The following is a 19,528-nucleotide window of genomic DNA, read 5'->3' as shown; positions in this document are numbered from 1 at the left end:
TGCTCCCCAGTCCCAGCAGCAGCAGAGTCTCTGTAATGCCTCAGCCTTGGCATTGCTGGGCCGCAGGATAGTATGTAGTCTGCCAAAGGCTAGGTCTGAAAATGGCACCTTGCCATAGCTGCTTAGGCTCAGAAGGGGTGTGGGACCCAGTGTGAGCTCCCTCCCTGGAGTGGTTCCATCCCATGATCTCCTCGCAGCTCCCTGTGTTAGTTTCAGGAGTTGGGAGGGTTGAGGGGCTCTCTTGTGGCAGGATTGTAGGATTCCATGGTGGGGACGTGGGCCTCTGGAAGTCACTCATCCTTCCTTTCTATGCCTTGGGAAGTTACTCCTGCTCCCAGTTCATCCCCTCCAGACAGGCTGTCTCTCTCCCTTCTTACCTGCTTTCTGGTATTTCTTGTTACTTCTCTGTTGAATTCTGACATTCTCTCTTGGATGATGTATTCAAAGTATGACTGTCTATACACTCTAAGTGGAAGAGGCAGGGATGAAATGCTTCTAATCAGCCATCTTGAAGCCTCTCCTCAGCTTTTTTTTTTAGAACAGTTTTATATTTGCATAAAGCTGAGAAGATTAGAAAGTTCCATGTACCTTGCACCCAGTGTCGCCATTACTAACATCTCATGTGAGTGCACAGTTTTTACAAGTAGTAAACCATAACTGAGACATTACTAACTGAGGTCCATACTTTATTCAGAATTCCTTGATTTTTGCCTAATGTCCTTTTTCTGTTCCAGGATCTCATCCACAATGCTGTATTTCAGCTAGTGGTTGTGTCTCCTCGGGATCTTCTTGGTTGTAATGGTCCAGTCTCCCTTTTTATACCAACTGTTTTGTTTGGTTATTTGTTTACTGACTTATTTATTTTTTGAGATGAAGTCTAGCTCTGTTGCCCAGGCTGGAGTGCAGTGGCACAATCTTGGCTCACTGCAGCCTCTGCCTCCTGGGTTAAGCAATTCTCTTGCCTCAGCCTCCCGAGTAGCTGGGATGACAGGTGTGCGGCGCCAGGCCTGGCTAATTTTTGCATTTTTGGTAGAGACAGGGTTTCACCATGTTGACAGGTTGGTCTTGAACTCCTGGCCTCAAGTGATCCTCTCGCCTTGGCCCCCCAAAGTGCTGGGATTACAGGCGTGAACCATGGTGCCCTGCCCCAACTGTTTTAGATTATTCACTATTGTGATTATGAAATGAATTCATGGCTAATGTATATACACATAGTTGAAAAATCAATATAATGATCTACATTATAATAGAGGAGGAATAAAAGTAAAGCAATACATAATTAATATTTAAATGCTCACTCAGAGCTACACCAGAGGTCATAAATAAGTAGTCAGATATTTGTACCAATTTATAATTTAAGAACAGAGAGACAGGCACTCTGGAATATTTTTTACACTTTTTCTTTATATTACTGTTATTTTGAAACGGGAGCTGAAGTATACACATATGGAATTACTGGGCCTGTGGGCATCATATATGTGTTGATTGCTGAAACAGATACCATGAATGGAACTGGCTTCTGTGTCCTGATTTTCCGAAGTGGTAAACAGAGTACCATCCCTTCCTAGACTTATACAGTAGTTGCATTTCCAGAAAGTCCTGTGTGTATTCACAAGATGCAAAAACATTTTGCGTTTATATGTAAAACAAAGTTAAAGTTCCAATGTAATTAGATGCACATTTTCACGGAAGCAAAGGTCAGGTCTGACATATGAAAGCCATGTGGGAAACAGACAGTCTCCCGCATCTGGGGCCACCCCCAACTAAATGTCAGTGGCCCCCTCCTCCCATCATTGTGACCAATGAAAGTACCTGCAAATTTCCAAAATGCCCCCTAGGGGGCAGTACCCCTGTGGATTATGGTGGTGGGCAGAGGTCGACAAGGCAGATGGGCCTGCGTTTGTTCAACTGTGAAATGAGGACAGTAGTAGCTGAATGAGGGAGACAATGCATGTAAAACACTTAGCTAGGTGCCTGGCACCATGGTATGTCCTCCAAAAATGTAAGCTAGTGCTATCTTCCAGTTAATCAGCAGCGATTGTTTGAGGGGACACTGTGTCCCTGGCACCCAGGCAGGTGTGTGTGAGGAAGGAATGCGCACCAGGAAAGCACCACTATCCCTGCTCCACACATGAAATAAATGGTGAATTATTTATCAATTACAGTTTAGAAAAAGGAGCACCCAGAGGGGAGCTGGAGTCAGAGAAATCTTTCTGGAAAAGACAATAGTGGCTTGTTTAATCAGGGCAGCTGGAACATGATGGGAAATATATTTATTCCATGAATAACAAATGACTCCTAGATCCTTGCTGCTCAAAGTGTGGTCTTCAGACCTGCAGCATCAGCAGCATCGGGAGGTTTATTAGAAACGGAATCTCAGCCTGGTGGAAAACAAAAAAAAGAAAAGAAACTTTTAATCTGAGGAATGCAAGCCCCTTTACATTATCAGCCCCAGAGACTTACTGGAATGAAACAGCAGCAAGTGACAACCTTGAGTGAAATAATGATTGCTGGAAGCCACTGACTATGTGGGCTCTAGACTAATTTATGCCAAGTAGCCGTAAAATGACCATACACTGGACACCATAACTCCTAACCGACAGTTCAACAATCTATAGCCAATCACTAACCCAAGTTATCTCTGCAAACCAATGAGGATGCCTGTCACACAACTTTATATCAGCCCTCTCTTTGCTCCCTTTGCCGTTAAACACCTGCTTATAACAGAGACTAATGGAGCACTCCTCAAGGCAACTTAGAAATGTCCTGGGTAGCTGTCCTCATTTGGGCTCAAGCAAATTCTTTCAATTATATTTTGTGCCTCAGCCTCTTCCTTTTAGGTTGACAGCGTCTATCCCAGACCAACTAAATTAGAATTAGCATTTTAAGAATTACGGGTGTTCATTGGCACACTCACCTTTGAGATGTGCTGGACTTACAGAACCAACTGAGGAACCAGAGGAAAGAATAATGACACCAGCTCTTCTGGTGAGAATCTGCTGCAGACTGTGTGTGTGTGTGCGTGTGTGTGTGTGTTCGTGCGTGTGTGTGTGTGTGTGAAGGGCACAGAGCTAGATGGTCCATATTGTGGAGAGTAATCACAAAGGGTGGTTGCAGAATAATTGACATCAGAATGTGTGTTAGAGGCCGGGGGGGGGGGGGGGGGCGAGAGGGGTTTAAAGGAAGGTTCCCAGCCAGACCCCAGATCTATTGAACCAGAATCTCAGAGAGTCAGGGAGGAATAATTTTTTTTAAGCCCCCAAATGACTCTTAGAATGGGGAAGGGCCCTACAAAATACCCATGCCAAGGTCTCAGCCCAGAACGATTACATTAAATATGATATCAGAATCTCTAGCAGTCAAAGCTTGGGTATTTTTGTTCTTAGACTCCCCAACCAGTTGAGAGCCATTGACAGGGGGATTAAATGGGATAGACTAGAGGGAAAAAGTGGAGGAGATGACTCTGCAAATATATCTGAAGGATATTCTATCTTAGAGGATAGAACCAGGATTAATGGGTAGAGATTTTCATTGTCTATATCCAAGTAATCATAGCATTTTTCTTTTTCTTTGCAGCAGGAAGGGATCTTTGAAATGACCTAGTTCAACTCTTTCAGTTTGTAGTTGAAGAAATTAGTGGTCAACAAGGTAAAGTGAGTTGGTCAAGGTCAACTCAGATCTTCTCATTCCAATCCAGCAACAACAATAATAACAGCAGCAACAAAATAAAATAAGACCCCTCTCCTCATTTCTGGTGATATTTCCAGTGCACCACAAAGGCACTGAAATCCTACTCTCATTTCAATCACAAGCAAAGCAGACATGAAAAAGGAAAAGGGTGACTCTTTAAGAAATGAGGGGGACTCCTTTAAATGAGGAATTGACATTTTGGAGTACCCAGATTAAATTCAGAGACTGAATCAATCTAAAGTCGAAAGCCAGACTCTCGAGCTTGGATGTTGACACCATTGAAACGGTAGGAGCAGAAAGGTGTGATACGTTTCCTCCCCATCATAAGGGGCACCGCTAACATGCTTATAACAAAAGATAGGTTAATAAGAGAAAAGCGTAAAAAATTTATTGAATCAAAGTTTTATGTGATACAGGAGCCTTCAGAAATGAAGATAGAAAGACTCAGGGAAAACTGCCTGTTTTTACGTTTAGATTCAGTGAAGAATGGACAGCCCTATAGAAATGTGATTGGACAAACGGTGCGATCTAATGGTAATAGACTGACGGGTGAACCCAGCAAGGCCTGTTCAGATTCTCCTTGGCCTCTCTGTGCAGCATGTATAGAGCAGAACCTCTTCTGGAATGAGGATCTGCTATCTACTATCAGACAAAGTAGGTCTGAGTAGTTCTTCATGGCCAGCTCCTACACAGAACGGCAGGGGACCAGGGCGGTTGGAGTACTATTTCTAGGTTGTATGACCATCGTGGGGAAGAGGAATTCTGGTTTCTATGAATTGCTTAGTGGGGAGAAAGTCGGGCGGGAGACAGAGACTTTGTTTCTAAGGCGGCTTCAGAGGCCTGTTTAGTTTTATAGTTCAAACTTAGCATACCAAAGTGCCATACGTTGGAGTATACTTTTCTGAGCCCCAACAAATCCAAGCTGAATTTATTAAACAGCAGGTCCTCTTTTGCTCCTCTGTGGGCATCAAGAGAGCTGGCGTGTGCCGTGCTGTGGACTCTCACTGGTGAGACCAGCCCCACTGCACAAAATGAATTAAGAGCTGCAGGGGCCAGAGCTGGGGAGACTTCTTGTAGGAGGGAGGCTTCCATGGATTTCCGAAGATCACACAAGACTTAGGATGAGCAGAGGGAAGCGAACTGTATGGGACAAAGGCACAGGAAGACTCAAAATGGGGAAGCCTCGGAGTTCAAGCATCTTCTAGAGCGCCCGCTGTCCTAAAGATACCCCATCCTTGGCTAAGTGGGCGCTCCAGGGAGAAACTGGGAGGAGTGTTAAACTCCTAGAAGGATGGAGAGCGACGGGCTTGGGGACAGATGAACCCTTTTTCCCTGGATGAGTAGTGAGAATGGCGGCCCAGGCGAAGACCCTGTACAGCCTCTGAAGCCTGTGCAGCTCCAGAAGAGAAAGATGCCAAATTAGGGGCGCTGTCTGCAACCCACGCGCGGCCGCGGGCTTCGCGGACCGCAGAGGAATCCAGTGAGAGGGGTCCCCTCTGGGCACCATCGCGCGGCGCAGATGGGGCGGGTCCCCGCTACGCCCTAGCCAAGCTCTGCCGGGGCCCGCTGTGGGTCCCCACGCTGGGTTCCTCCCTCTCGTCCGCCTCGGTGCGCCGGCTCCCGCGCCCGGGCCTCGGGGCGGGTCCCTGCCGCCCGCACCTGCCCCCAGGGGCGGAGCGCGGCGGCGACAACGCGGCCCCAGCCTCCGCCACCGGCCGCGGAGCCGCGCGGCTCTCCGCTCGTCCCCGCCCCCGCCCGTGCACCTCCACTCCGCGGCGCCCGCCAGCCCTCCCTCGCTGTCCACGCGGCCGGTCCGTCCGCTCCTGCGCCCGCCGGAGCCGCGGCGCCTCGCACTTCTGACTCGAGTCCCCGCCGCGCTCGTCGCCGCCGCCGCCGGGATCCGCAGCCCCGCGCCATGCAGCCGGCCGCGGGCATCCAGCGCCGCAGCTCCCAGGGGCCCGCCGTCCCGCCGCCGCCCCGGGGCCACGCGCCCCCGGCCGCCGCCCCCGGCCCGGCCCCGCTGAGCTCCCCGGCGCGCGAGCAGCCCCAGCTGGAGGAGGAGCGGCAGGTGCGGATCAGCGAGAGCGGCCAGTTCAGCGACGGGCTGGAGGACCGAGGTGAGCGCGCGCCGCCCGGCCCGGCCGGCAACGGGGGCAGCTGCTCGGGGCCCGCCTCTCCCCACTCGCGGGCTGCGCTGGGCCGGGCGCGGGGCTCGGAGCGCGTGGGGGCACGGAGCCCCGACTTCCCGGCTAGAGCGCCGCGAGCCGAGAGCGGCAGCCCCACCTTCTGCGGCCGGCACCGCCCCGGCTGCGGTTCCTTCCCTCGAAGCCCAGACGCCGGCTGCCTTCGGGCCAACCCCGTCTGGACTCGCGCCCTGCTCTCCGCCAGCTCCAGGCCCTCCGGCGCCCACGGGAAAAGTTTGCGGGAGGCATTTTTTTTTGCGTTCGGAACCGAGCGCTCCTGGGCCACTGCGGGCCCTACTCAGCTCGGAGGGACCCGGGCTCGTTGCATCCTCCTTTCCGTAGTCCCCTGCGGCCCCGCCGGCTGCCTGGGAGAACTTCCCTGCGGGAAGTCCCTTGCGGGTGTAGCCGCGAGATGTCTCTCGGCGACCGCCCGGCTGCCCGCCCCGGCGAAGGGCGCAAGGAAGGGAGTGAGCCGAGACTCGGGCGGCCTCTGGTCTCGGGCGGTCCCCGACTCTCACTGCGGACCCGGGTCACGGTGGGTCCCTGCCCCGTCGTCTGATGATGGGGCAGAGGAATGGGACATTTGGATTTGGGCCACCAACCTCATCTGGATAGATGCCACTGAAACCTGATGGTTCCGGAGGGCGAGTCTGCAGACCCTTCAGAGCCCCCCTTCACTGACACTGGCCTGGAGGTCCGCACACGTGCCTCTGCTGGGAGACCACACTCTGCCTCCCACCGGCTGCTGATGCCCCCTTGAGTCGCCAGCGTAGGACGGGAGAGACTCCCTGCTCATTCCCGCGTCTCTCTCCTCCATCCCTTCCGCGTTTCCTTTGGGCTTGGATTCTTTGCAGAGGGAGCCCTGTTCTTGGCCGCGTCTGCACCTTTTCTGCTTCTTGCTGAATCCGAATCCAAATTGTCCCCCTCAGAACGAATCTGTGGTTCTGCTAAAACCGCTTAGTGGCCAAAGCGGGATTCTTGCAGCCAGGCCCTTCAGGGGAAGCCGGCTCTTTGCACCTCCACCCCCTTTTCTTGGAAGCCTTATTTTGTTGGCTGTGGCGGGTTTATATATTTTAGACTTAGCAGGTTTTTGTCCTATTCTTAGTATCTCCTGTACATTTTTATTCCGGTTTAGTGTTCGGATGCACGATCTCTTTCTCCTTAGAAATTCTAAACTGTAGCATGTGAAATAAAATGACATGGAAACGGCAGCGAGAACTGGAGCTGCTCCAGTGGCAACGAATTCTGCACCTCTGTTGCAGTTTCTCCCCCTGTTCTCACAGAACTAGATTCCATTTAAGAGGTGAGGACAGGGGACATCACGAGCACGGAGCAAAACCTCTCACTTTTATTATAGGGTGTGTTCATTACCTTTGCCCCTCTCCAGCTAATACGGTAGGATTTAAAAATTCCATATTGAAGAAAGACAGAAGCCTGGGTTGAGCTTATTTTTGTAGCATTGCAGGTCATCTGTAAGAGCTGGCCTGTTTCTCCCTACCCCACAAAATAATAGGAGGGAAAACAGTGCTAGGGTGAGTTCATATTTAGCATCATTTTGTAGTTCATGTTCAAGTGTGAAAAGCCCTTCTGGATTCATTCTTAAGGTTATTTTTCTCTGGTCAACGGAATTTCATTTTCCATTATGTGATAGCATGAAAGCATTGACTGTTTGTAAGCTGTCACTGTTTGAGAGCGTGGCATACCACACACAGCCTCTCTGTTAGGATGAACCCTATTCCCCAAAGAACCCGGTGCTGTGTGGCATTGAGAGCTGAACGTCAATGTGACATTCTTTTGTTTGACCTCTTCCTGATGGCAACCAGTATGCGGTGAATAAGTGATTTTTGTTAAGTAAACCAGAACGTTACCTAGGGAGGTTTATTGTAGGATTTTGTGTTTGTTTTTTGTGTTATTTTTTTTTTCTTACGGGGCTGCATTTTTCCAATATTGATTTTTATATCCTTTGGGAATGGGTTGAGTGCAGCTAGCTACCTCTTTCCCGCTGGTGAGAGGAACTGGGGAGGTGGAAGCCTCAGCACTTGCCTGCTGTGTGTCTCTGCATCCTGCCTGGCTTGCTTTCTTTCAGGCCTAAATACCTACAGGCTGGCTGTAGAGGGGTTGAGGGGTACCTCGGATCTGCACCTGTATTTGGCATTCTCTTTTGTCCTAACTCCCTTTGGAGCTATCAGGATGTGGTTCCAGACCACTGCTAACTCTCTTCAAAGGGTTCCTTTAAAATCTAGTGTTTTGAGACTTTGGAGGTATTCGCCCCTTACAAGTAATGTAGGCTGGTTCTCAGAAACCTAGCTAGCTCAGAACGTCAGTAACTGCAGTGCCATCTGGTTGAGCTTAAAGTTCAGGGAGCAAGAGCTCTGTGGCCTAAGACCTTTAGGGACTAAACACAAATTAGGCCAGGTTTATCTTAATTATTCTTCCCATCCCCCTTGAATACCTATTCTTCTCCCCACAAGTATTTTCCCATCATTCTATCCATAACCTTAGGGCCCAGCTTAGCCTTAGATAATTATATGTGTGAGCATTTCCCACTACTTCCCCATCTAACAAAAATTTCCCTTTCTTCAGAGAGTTCAAGCTTGACAAACTTAGGAGAAAGGAATTGGAACTAATGCATACTAGTGTAGAAATAACTGATGGCTTCAGCCTCTCCAAATGTATTTGTACCTTTCCCCTCTCCAAAATAAATGAAGGATCAGTCCCTCATTAGTACTATGCTTAGTATTCCCAGGCCAAAATTGCAAATATGTGAAATTTGAGTGAGTTTAGAAATTCAAATATGGGGGCCAACTATGGGTAGGGATGATCCAGCCCTGCCTGCAAATCTGAGGCCTGTCCTGTCTCTCCAGGCTGCCTTTCTTCCAGCTTTAAAGCACAGCTTCCTGAAAACCTTAGGAATTCTCGCTACATCTTTGTGACTTGTGAGTGTGCCTGCATCCAACATGTGTGGAGGTACCTGTGTGTGAAACATTCACTAGGAACGGAGTCTTTATACGTCGTCATACTCCACTTCCCCTTGAGGAGTACAAAGTTTTCCATTCTTGGGATCGGCTGTGTTTTGAGAAAGGAAAATCAGCAGAAAATAAGAAAAGGTTGAATAGAAATGGGAAAGTCCTTCCATTTTTGGACAGTCTTCCCATCGTACTTATTCCATTTTATTTTTTAATTTTAAAAATCTCATGGAGGAGGCACACACAGGCTCAGATCTGGGGAAGAAGTACTGGTCGTAATGCTGAGAAGTCCCAAATGCCACCTTAGTGGGACAGTCCAGCTGTCCTGGGCTGTCATCTGAAACTCCTCCAGGGGGGTGCTGTTTCACTGGTGGGTGAAGCATGTAGATTGGTCTGCATGCGTGGTCAGGACCAGTTATATTATTGAAACTAGCTGACTTTGGATGGAAAAATAAATGTTATGTGGCTGAAGAGAAAATGGGCATGATTGTCATTCCTCTTAGCACATGAAATCTACTTCTCAAAGGAACCTTGTTTTTACCTCAGTGGATGACAATCTGGAGATCGTTGCTGTCAAAATACCTAGCAAACAAACTGCTTATTTGAGTCAGTACCTAAATGTTATAACTTCACTTATCCTGAAAATCAATTGGCCACGATGAAAGGAATATTTTTATATCATTTGGGAAAAGGGACATAAATTATTAAGGGTGCATGGAATCTGCTTATTCTAGGATAGGGCTATAACTGGTGATTGTATAGTTGAAAACTGGAATAGGGTGGTTTTTGGCAGCCAAGGAAGATATAGACAAAGGGGCCTGCTATATTTTTATTTAAATTACTTGTACCTGGGCAGAATTTGACAAGAGAGAAGGTATTTATCTTTTCCATCCAAGTCCACTCACGAGGGAAGGTTTGGGGAGATTTCCAGAGAGAGGATGGTGATGGCGTTTATGCCTCACATTTGCATTTCATCTACCTTTGATTCTATGTAAGCCTGTAGGTTTCAATTATTTAAAAATCTCTAGGCTGTGAGCTGGGCTCACTCACCAACCTTCCTGACATTCTGGCTTGTTTCGCTCAGGACTTGTTCAGCGATGCTTGGGTCTGGGTTATAAATGGAACTGAAAAGCTTTAGCAGGGTCCTGGTTTTCACTTTTGGTCAGGATGCAGTTTTTGGCAACCAGAGGCTTACTGTGGTACCCAGTTGGATGAATGAGATGGTGTCTTCTACGTGATGCGTAGGTGTGGTATGTCTCACACTGTGTGATATTTTACAAATTGGCACCTGAGCTTTCATTACCAATTTGTTCATTCTTTGGAGCTGCTCTGATGAGGCTGCTCAACCTCTGAAAGTTGTGTTGTGGATTGTTTCATCAGAGATGGTGTAATAAGCTCCTGTTTATGTACATGCATGGCTGAAAATCTGGTGCTCTGTGCAACTAAGAGATGCTCTATATGATCTATATTCAAAGGAGAAGGATAAACATATAAATCAAGATCATTCTGAAGACATTTTAGTCTTTGACCCCAGGCAGTTGTGGGCATTGCCTGGGAATTGTCATGAATTTCTGTTGTCGAGGACTCTCCATGTTGAAAGCGTAGGAGATAAAAATAAAACTTGTCTTATACATGGCCTACCTGGGAAGCTACCTCTAGTTTTAGTAGGTTTGCCCCACTTTAATATTCTGAGAATTTTTTGACACGTGCTTGCTAAAAAGGATGTGTATACTATAGAACAGAAAAAGGAGGGAAGGAGACGTGGCTTATAATTTGGGCCTGGAGGCTCTTGCTGGATGTGGTTAAAGAGAAATGGTTCTTCTCCTGCTGATTGTTGGGGGAGCAGTGAGGTCATTTGTAGACTGACTCTTTGCTTTGGGCAAAACCCAGTCCACCAGTTGGGACTGTGCTGGTGAATCAATGCAAATCAGTGCTCACAGCTGAGGAACCTGAAGACCCGCTGAATGTGAGTGGTTTGTCTGTTTTCCTAACAGAAAGGCCTTGTGGGCAGGAACAGCATCTACCTGAGACCAAGCAACTTAACACAGGGGCAAAGGAGTGGCCTGGTGTGATATGTCAAGGAGTGGTGGGGTCTGTGGAGATCTTCGAAAGAGGACAGCTGCTCTTACCCTGCAGAAATACGCGGCCCATATTGTCAGAGCCTGTGATTTTTCAAGGGGTGCCAGAAAGCTTGATTTTCATGTGAAATCTTCTAATTGTTAAAACACAGTGTGGGCCAAACAAAACACATCTTGGCCCACGGGCTGTTAGTTTGCAATCTTTGGGTAAGAAATTGCAGCTCTCGCTGTGGGTTTCTTAGTAAGGAAATGTCTAACTTCCCTTTCTCCTTGTTTTTGTCAGGCTTACTAGAAAGCAGCACCCGCCTGAAACCTCACGAAGCCCAGAACTACAGGAAGAAGGCATTGTGGGTGTCCTGGTTCTCCATCATTGTCACCCTGGCCCTCGCGGTGGCTGCCTTTAGTGAGTATCAAGGGTCTCGTCGACCAATATGTGCTGCTGTTGCCTGTTTTATTCTCTAATTCCTGTGGGATGTGCTTTTGCTTTTAGTTGACTATTATTGATGAGTAAATTTTTTTAGATGGTTGGATAGTCAGAGGACTTATAAATTAGTAAAATAGCTTCTCTTCTCTGCAGAGGAAAGACTGGTAAGAAGATGAGGTGGAGAATGTCTGGGAGCCTTGGCTCTCATCAGTATGCGGGCTTGCGGAAGTAGATGCTGGCTGCCAGCTGAATAGTGAAAATACTCTTGCTGGATGCCTTCAGCTTGGGCTGACACGTGACACATATATATCCTTAAGATTCTTATTTTGAGCCTAATGCAAGAAGATGGGTGCAATATTGCAGTGAGCCCTCTCCTTTTCCCTGATCATATCTGTGTAAGGCTTGGAGGAAAATCCTATGCACATTTTAGTGAAAGGGTAATGGGAGGGTCTTCTCTCAAGTTTTCGGTGGCCATGGAAACAAAACCATGTATTGCAATTAAGAAAAACTAAGGAAGTGGAAGAGTTTCTGCCAGATAATCCTGTTTGGGGGTTAGGAAGGCCGATGGCATGTGTTTTCTCGACTAACATTTTGCAGCCTATGGAAATGTACGTGTGCTATTTTTTCTTATGAATTGTGCAGTGACTCACAAGCCTAAGCAGTGTCAGTTACAGCTCAACCTTGGTAGAAACCCGAGTGGTGTGTGTGTGTGTGTGTGTTTTGATGCTAGGGAAAAGACTGCATTTTGTGACGAATTTATTACCTAACAGAAAGATCTATTTTCTCAGTGATAGGCATCACACAAGGTGTCTCCTGTGACAACCCTCAGATTAGGAGAAAAAAGCCCATGTCTGCTAGAAGACAAGCTATGTGTGTGTGTTGCTTAAAATTCTATTCTGCAAGGTTAGATCTGCTGCTGGAAGTTGGGATTGGCTCCCAAGAGGGAGTATTACAATTTGACCAAATGCTCCCTGCAAAACTAGGCATATATTACTTGAAGCAATTTATATTGGAAAGACTGTACCATATCTTGGCTCTAAAACAGCCAAACATTTAGAAGCGGAGGGCAATGCATTCCCCAGTATCAACACTTTTTACCGGTGAGCCAGAAATCTAATGAAGGGGAATTCTGGTTCCTGAAAATAGCTACTCCTTCCCCTTGCCCCCACTTTTTAAATGCTGAAACAAGAATAACAAGCTGGATTGATGTCCCTAGGGGATAATTTGGTTGCGGTGGCTGGTGGAGGACTTTGGATCAGACACCATAATTTGCATATGTAAAGAAAAAGGAAAGGAATGAAGGGAGGCGATTTACAAACAGAATAATAGTAACTCAGAGGCATCCATGTGCCTGATAAAGCTGTTTTGATTTATCACGTGGGTGTTTGAATGAAGACTGAATGTGAAGAAATATTGGGCAAGTCTTTCTTCTAGGAGAGTAATATTACATTTGCTGTACTTAAGTCTCATCATAGACAAAAATTATGAGGAAATTTTGATTTCACATGTTACACCTGATCAGTTGGGTTATCTTAAAACCGTTGTTCATTTCCTTTAATAAAGAAAGACAGTTGCATAGTGCATACAGAACTAGAATGTTGCTTTGTGGAAAGGGCTTCTCTTTCTTTTTGTTTTAAAAATGATTTTACACCTTCTTTGCAGCAAGTATTTAATTTAAATCCTCTAACTTCTAGCCAATAAAATGTTGGTATTGGCATATAATATCATGATTTGTGTTAGCTATAGTACATTCAATTTGTTCTCACGTTACTTACAGTTTGTTCTGGTTTAGTCAAACCAAAAAATGTAGAAGGTGAATTGTATTTTCCTCCACTTTAACTATAGAGTAGCTTTAGTGTTTGTGTGTGTGTTTGTGTTTCATTTTTAAACCCTTGATGTGGTCTCTGATTGTGTTGTTAGGGTTGTTGATTTTACTATTTAGTTTCCTAAATGTATTTCTAATATGCAGTATTTAAAATCTCTTCCAAAGCATCATTTATGTGGTGCCAGACTTTTGTGAAATTCTTTTCCTAGTTTTAAATGGAAATAAATAGAGATTAAGCAATATAAACTGACTTTTGAAGTTATGTTTAAATTAGTGTCTAAAGAAAAAGGGAACATTTCAAAAATGGCAATAAAGATTTTTGTAAAGTGTCACAAAAACTTCCAGTCCTACTCTTCAAGGGAGGAGGTAGTTAACAGAGATGGATGAAATGCAATGCTCTGACTTCCTGCACCTCTGTCCAAACCAGTGAAATGGCTGAATTGAATCAATTAGTATTTTTAAGAGGATTGCTGTAGCATTACTGTATATGATGCTTTGGTGTGGCGGAGAAGTTTTGGAGTGTGTGCATGTGTGCATGTGTGTTGTGTGTGTGTATGTGTGTCGGCGGGAGTGTTAATCATGATGAAGAGAAAGCGACTGTATTTATGGACATGGCTTCTTGCTACTGTTGGGTGGTGAAAAAGTTGGGGCAGGAAGGTCATCCATCCTTGCATGGAATCAGAACTCAAGACTGAAATAAATGAACTGAGAGATTTTTTAAAACTTTTTTTTTTAGTTAGGTGGAAGGACAATATTTCTTGGAAAATGATAAATTCTACCTGATGATTTACATACAAGGCCGAGATCTCATATATTTTATAAACAATTACAATTTTGGGGGGTAACGGGTCATCCTATGGCCATTCTCTTGCTAAGGGAGTTGTCTTGGAGTCACATCTCCTGGGGTCAGCTGGAGTTCCTGTCTTCACCTCCTTAGCTGCCATTTTCTATTTATTTAATCATGGTTACTGATTTTTAGCTGAGTATCTTCTGAAGAAATGCTGTGGGCTCTTTGGAGTTTGGAAATGAGGAGAGTAGATACAAGTTGAGGGGCACACCTCTTTTTCTCGGTCAACTGGAAAGATTCGTATTTTTACCTGACATGTACATTGTAGGTTGTGAACCTGAAAGTCTCTGAGACAGGTCTCAATCAGTTAAGAAAGTTTATTTTGCCTAGTTTAAGGACGCGCTTGTGACACAGTCTCAGGAGGTCTGAAAACATGTGTCTGAGGTGGTTGGGGTGCAGCTTGCTTTTATACTCTTTAGGGAGGCATAATATATCAATGAATATTTGTAAGATGTATACTGATTTGATTTGGAAAGCTGGGACAACTGGAAGTGGATGACTTCCAGGTTATAGGTAGATTAAAAAATGTTCTGTTTGGCAATTGGTTGAAAGACTTAAGTTATTATCTAAACACCTGGAATCAATAAAAATGAATCTCTGGATTCTGATAAAGGATTATGGAGACCAAAGTTTTATCACGCAGATGAAGCCTCCAGGTAGCAGACTTCAGAGAGAACAGACTGTAAATGTTTCTTATCAGACTTAATGTCTGCGTCGATACTAATGCTGGTCAGCTTTTCCTGAATTCCAGAAGGGAGGCGGGTACAGTGAGTGTCCTCTGAGTCCCCTTTCCCATCACGGCTGGAAACAGTTTTTCAGGTTAACTTTGGAGCGCCCTTGGCTGAGAAGAGAGATCCATTCAGATGGTTGGGGAGCCTTAAAATTTTATTTGTGGTTTACAAGTTAAAGATTGTTACCCTTCGTCTCCTGTAAGCTTCCAGGTAATCAATATACCATGTCTTCTCAAGTTAGTAGTTTCTAAAAGATCTGATGATAAAACTAGCTTACGTCAGTATTACCGAGTTATTTGTTATAAATCACATATGTAATTATGGTTGGCATTCACATGTCTAGGATAGTTTGAAAAATTAGGTGGACTTTCGAAGTTTGTGCCTTGAGTATGCTTTGAGAGGGACATGAACTATTTTTTAATGTGAACTATTTTTGATGATACATGGTACTGTAGTGATTTTGGATCTGTTCAAATGCTGATATAAAACCAGATGGTAATACATCTTGACTATTTCAGAGAGAGCTCTAGTTTGGTTTTAAAATTCATTCTGTTTATAATCAGTAGGCAGCATGGAAAATGGCAATCCTGTTATGAACAAATGTGAAAAAAAGTCTGTTCTAATAATGAAGCTAGAAAGAGAACAGAAGTTCTGTTTCAAAATTCAGGGTTTTGACACCATTGATATCTTTGTCACAGTGATTTAGGAAAATGCATTCTGACTGTTTATCAGGTTTGAGTGCAAGTTAATTTTTAGGCACTCAATGCATGTTCTGTGGGAAACGAAGGCATATTTGAAACATTCTCAGGGGAAAACCTTTCCTAAGATACACAGCTCCATTAAAGAAGTACTCCAAATCCTGATCTCAGAAAAATCTCACTCAAAAACTAGGTGCAGCTGACCGGGAGCAGTGGCTCATACCTGTAATCCCAGCACTTTGGGAGGCCGGGGCGGGCAGATCATGAGGTCAGGAGTTTGAGACCAGCCTGGCCAATATGGTGAAACCCTGTCTCTACTAAAAAGAAAATGCAAAAATTAGCCTGGTGTGGTGGCGTGTGCCTGTAGTCCCAGCTACTTGGGAGGCTGAGGCAGGAGAATCGCTTGAACCCAGGAGACGGAGGTTGCAGTGAGCAAGGATCATGCCACTGCACTCCAGCCTGGGCGACAGAGCAAGACTCTGTCTCAAAGTAAATAAATAAATAAATAAACAAACAAATAAATAAGGTGCAGCTGTATATTTAAGAACTAGAAAAACACCTTGGAAAGGAGTGATTTTCTTTTTAGATGTGGATATTTTAAAATAATTTATTTCATTTTAATGTAAACTCTTAACCCTTAAAAATGGTAAGATATGTATTTTTATTCTTTCTAAATTAGGAGACTAATAGTTGAGAGATAAAATGAAATTGCATGATTCTTCTGTAAACTCAGCAAAAAATGTTTGAGAACTTTCTTAGGTGTTCTCTCATCTGACAGACACACTGGGAGACGGAAAAGACATAAGACTCTTCAGGCACTTTCTGGTGTGCTGAGAGTAACACAGACGTTGTTGCAGTGGCCTTAAAGGTCTGGCCTTGGCCAGGCACAGTGGCTCATGCCTGTAATCCCAGCACTTTGGGAGGCTGAGGCGGGTGGATCATTTGAGGTCAGGAGTTTGAGACCAGCCTGGTCACACCGTGAGATCAGCCATGGTGAGATCCTGTCTCTACTAAAAATACAAACATTTGCCAGGTGTGGTGGTGCGTGCCTGTAATCCCAGCTACTCGGGAGGCTGAAGTAGGAGAATCACCTGAACAGGGGAGGCAGCGTTGCAGTGAGCTGAGATCACGCCATTGCACGCCAGCCTGGGAAACTCTGTCTCAAAAAACAAACGAACAAACAAACAAACAAACAAAAAAGGTCTGGTCTGCCCTGACTTTTGCCCCCCTTTTTTCCTCAAACTTCTTCTCCTCCGAACTGGAGCCCACGTCCTTTGGGCAGCCCATCTCAGGGATCTCACATGACAGCCTCCTCACTGACAACTCGCCTCCCCAAAGAGGCCTTACCAACTGCAGGCGCCTGTTCCCGCAGAGCAGTTTTATCCACGACACTGCCCGTTTCCTTCATCACAGTTCTTCCCTTTGTGCCCTCCTCCATGCACGAAGGCTGTGAAGCCCTTGTCTCTTCTGGCCGTGTCCCTAAACTCTCCTGTTTCCCTTACTCCTGAAATACTTCCATGCCCCAAGACCTTAACCGTGCAGCCGACATTCTGCGTGTGGAATGATCCTTTGTGTAGTTTGCTGGTCACGTATTTATGTTACTGAAAAAAGCAGAATGTACACAAGATAAACATTCCTGAGACCAAAGGAGCACAGTCCAAATCTCTGTCCTGTCCTAAAGTCTCTCTCTCCTGCCAGCAACCTCTGTTACCAGTGTCTTAACTGCTCTTCAAGACATTTTCTATGCATGTCCAGGCCCGGGCATGGTGCCTGCATACACTACTGGCCGCTCCTCATGTCAGATGTGGCATCTAATCCTTGCTGGACTTTTCGCAGCCCCAGGCCTCTTCACAAGCTCCTGTGTCCACCTCCTCGTATGAGGTGGAATGATTGTGGAGAATCTGCAGGAATATTTTCCTGCCAAGCGTCCGGCTGCCGCCGCTGAAGCAAGCAATGGTGCAGGGGCCGGGGGATGTGGGCAGGAAGTTTGAGAGCCACATCCTGGCGGTGTTCTGAGGGATAGTGTGCTCCCCGTGGGTGTGCTCGGGACGATAAACCCAGAGGCTGCTTCTGAGAGGTGGAGACCAGGAGGGAGGAACAGGCAGACCAGCGGTTTGGGAACCTCTCCCTCCCTCTGCATTCTGCCTTCATACCCTGTAGCCACGTGATCAGGGATTCTGTACCTGTCACCCTCTGTGCTGTGAGCTCAGACAGCACATGGAGGGCGGAGGCGTATTTCAGACAGGCCACTTTGCTTACCATGAGGTCCCTCATGATCTTGTCCCCTTCTTCCTGGCTGGCTTCACCTCCTCCCGTCCCCATGCACTGCCGGCTGCAGTCCCCAGAGGCTCCTTGCGGGCACCAAAGGCTGTGTCCTGTTTCTTGCCCCAAACCCACCTACCTGCTCTTCCCTTCGTCTCAGATGCCTTTGGTTCCTGACCTCCATGCTTCTTTTTCTAGCAAAAGTTTACTTATCCCTCAAGATTAAGATGAAAGATCACCTTTTCTGGGAAGCCTTCCAGGCTGATTGGAATGCCTCCCTTCCCCCATGGACACCCATAGATCAGGAACTCGATGCACGATCCTTGAATCATCTTGTTACTGCTTTTGGCTCTAATAGTGCACCCCTCCACACCAGGGCCCGTCTTCTTCAGGCAGCGTTCTCAGCCGCTAACACAGTGGACACTCAGACACTGGTTGGACTGGAGTCAGTTTTGCCCTGCTTCGGCACTGTGGTTGCAGCAGGCTGAGGATGTACATTTGCAGGTAGAGATGCCAGACAAAGGAAACAAAGAGAGCATCTTCAACTTTGTAAACGGTGGGGATGCAGGAGCTCATTCTCTCACGCCTCCTGCTTACTGCACTGCCCAGCATCCCCCCAGCCCCTGACTGAAGCATCCAGGCTTCTATTGACTGGGACTCGCCTGAGGCTGTTAGGAGGACTCATCTCCCTGAGTCTCTGCTCACAGTGGGCTGCTGTTTCCAGCAAGAGTGGGGGAGGGGTCTCAGCAGCTGCCTGCCTGCCCTGCTTGTCTCAGTGCCTTCTTCACACAGCGTTTAATTGGAAGCACAGCCAGGGTGCATTAGCACTAGGTGCCCCTGTCGCACAGCCATGGCGGTGACACAGGGTAGCTGGGTGGTGAGCCCCAGGTGGGCTCATCTCATGCCCAGGGTCCCTTGTCCCTTCTTGCTTGGGTCCTTGCTGGCAGGGGCCCTTTGGGACATTTGTCAGGGTTTTTCCTCTTGCCTCTCAGTCTTTTTCCCATCATATTTGTGAAGCAGTTGGTTGAGAAGGGGTTTTCTGGTCTGTGGATATCCCAGGGCTGTAATTTGGTCCTCTAGGAATTGCCTCTGTCAGGTGAATTTCTGGGGTAGCTCCTTTTGGACAAGAGGTGACTTCCCAGTGCCTTGTGCTGTGGGTTGAGATGCGGAAGTATTGAGAAACAGAAGGGACAGAGGAAGCCAGAGGTAGGGAGGGAACCCCTGCTCCTAACCCCAGCAGGTTTTACTCCCTGTCCACCTTCTCCCATGTGTGACGGCCATGCCTCCTTCCCCTGGCGAATGTGGGAGGTCCAAGATCAAGGTGTCAGCAGGTTGGCTTTCTTCTGAGGCCTCTCTCGTTGGCTCGTAGATCACCGTCTTCTCCCTGTGCCTTTGCGTGGTTGTCCCTCTGTGTGTGTCTGTGTCCTCATTTCCTCTTACTATGAGGACACCAGGCATATTGGTTTAGGGCCCACCTTAATGACCTCACTTTAACTTAATTACCTTTTTAAAGACCCCATCTCCAAGTACAACTGCATTTTGAGGTACTGGGGGTTAGGGCATCAACGTTTGAATTCTTTTTTTTTTTGAGATGGAGTCTTGCTCTGTCACCCAGGCTGGAGTGCAGTGGCATGATCTCAGCTCACTGTAACCTCCGCCTCCCAGGTTCAAGCAATTCTCCTGCCTCAGCCTCCTGAGTAGCTGGGATTACAGGCACATGCCACCAAGCCTGGCTAATTTTTGTATTTTTAGTAGAGCCAGGGTTTTGTCATGTTGGCCGGGCTGGTCTCGAACTCCTGACCTCAGGTGATCTGCCCCTGCTCA

The 19,528-nt window shown here is 46.7% G+C and overlaps 1 protein-coding gene across 1 annotated transcript in view; it reads left to right on the top strand.

The window, feature by feature from the left end:
• The first annotated feature begins 5,486 nt into the window (after nt 1-5,486).
• TMEM163 (transmembrane protein 163) overlaps nt 5,487-19,528 on the top strand; it is a 258,331-nt gene continuing 244,289 nt past the window's right edge. Inside the window, exons 1-2 of the mRNA XM_007964806.3 lie at nt 5,487-5,807; nt 11,201-11,320. Of these exons, the coding sequence (XP_007962997.1) occupies nt 5,606-5,807; nt 11,201-11,320 (322 nt within the window). The 5' untranslated portion in view covers nt 5,487-5,605. The remainder of the gene's footprint in view (nt 5,808-11,200; nt 11,321-19,528) is intronic.

The sequence above is a fragment of the Chlorocebus sabaeus genome, chromosome 10 (assembly GCF_047675955.1).
Source record: "Chlorocebus sabaeus isolate Y175 chromosome 10, mChlSab1.0.hap1, whole genome shotgun sequence".
NCBI classification, from domain to species: domain Eukaryota; kingdom Metazoa; phylum Chordata; class Mammalia; order Primates; family Cercopithecidae; genus Chlorocebus; species Chlorocebus sabaeus.
Note: the sequence above shows the minus strand (reverse complement) of the source record. Positions and strands in the feature narration are given on the sequence as shown.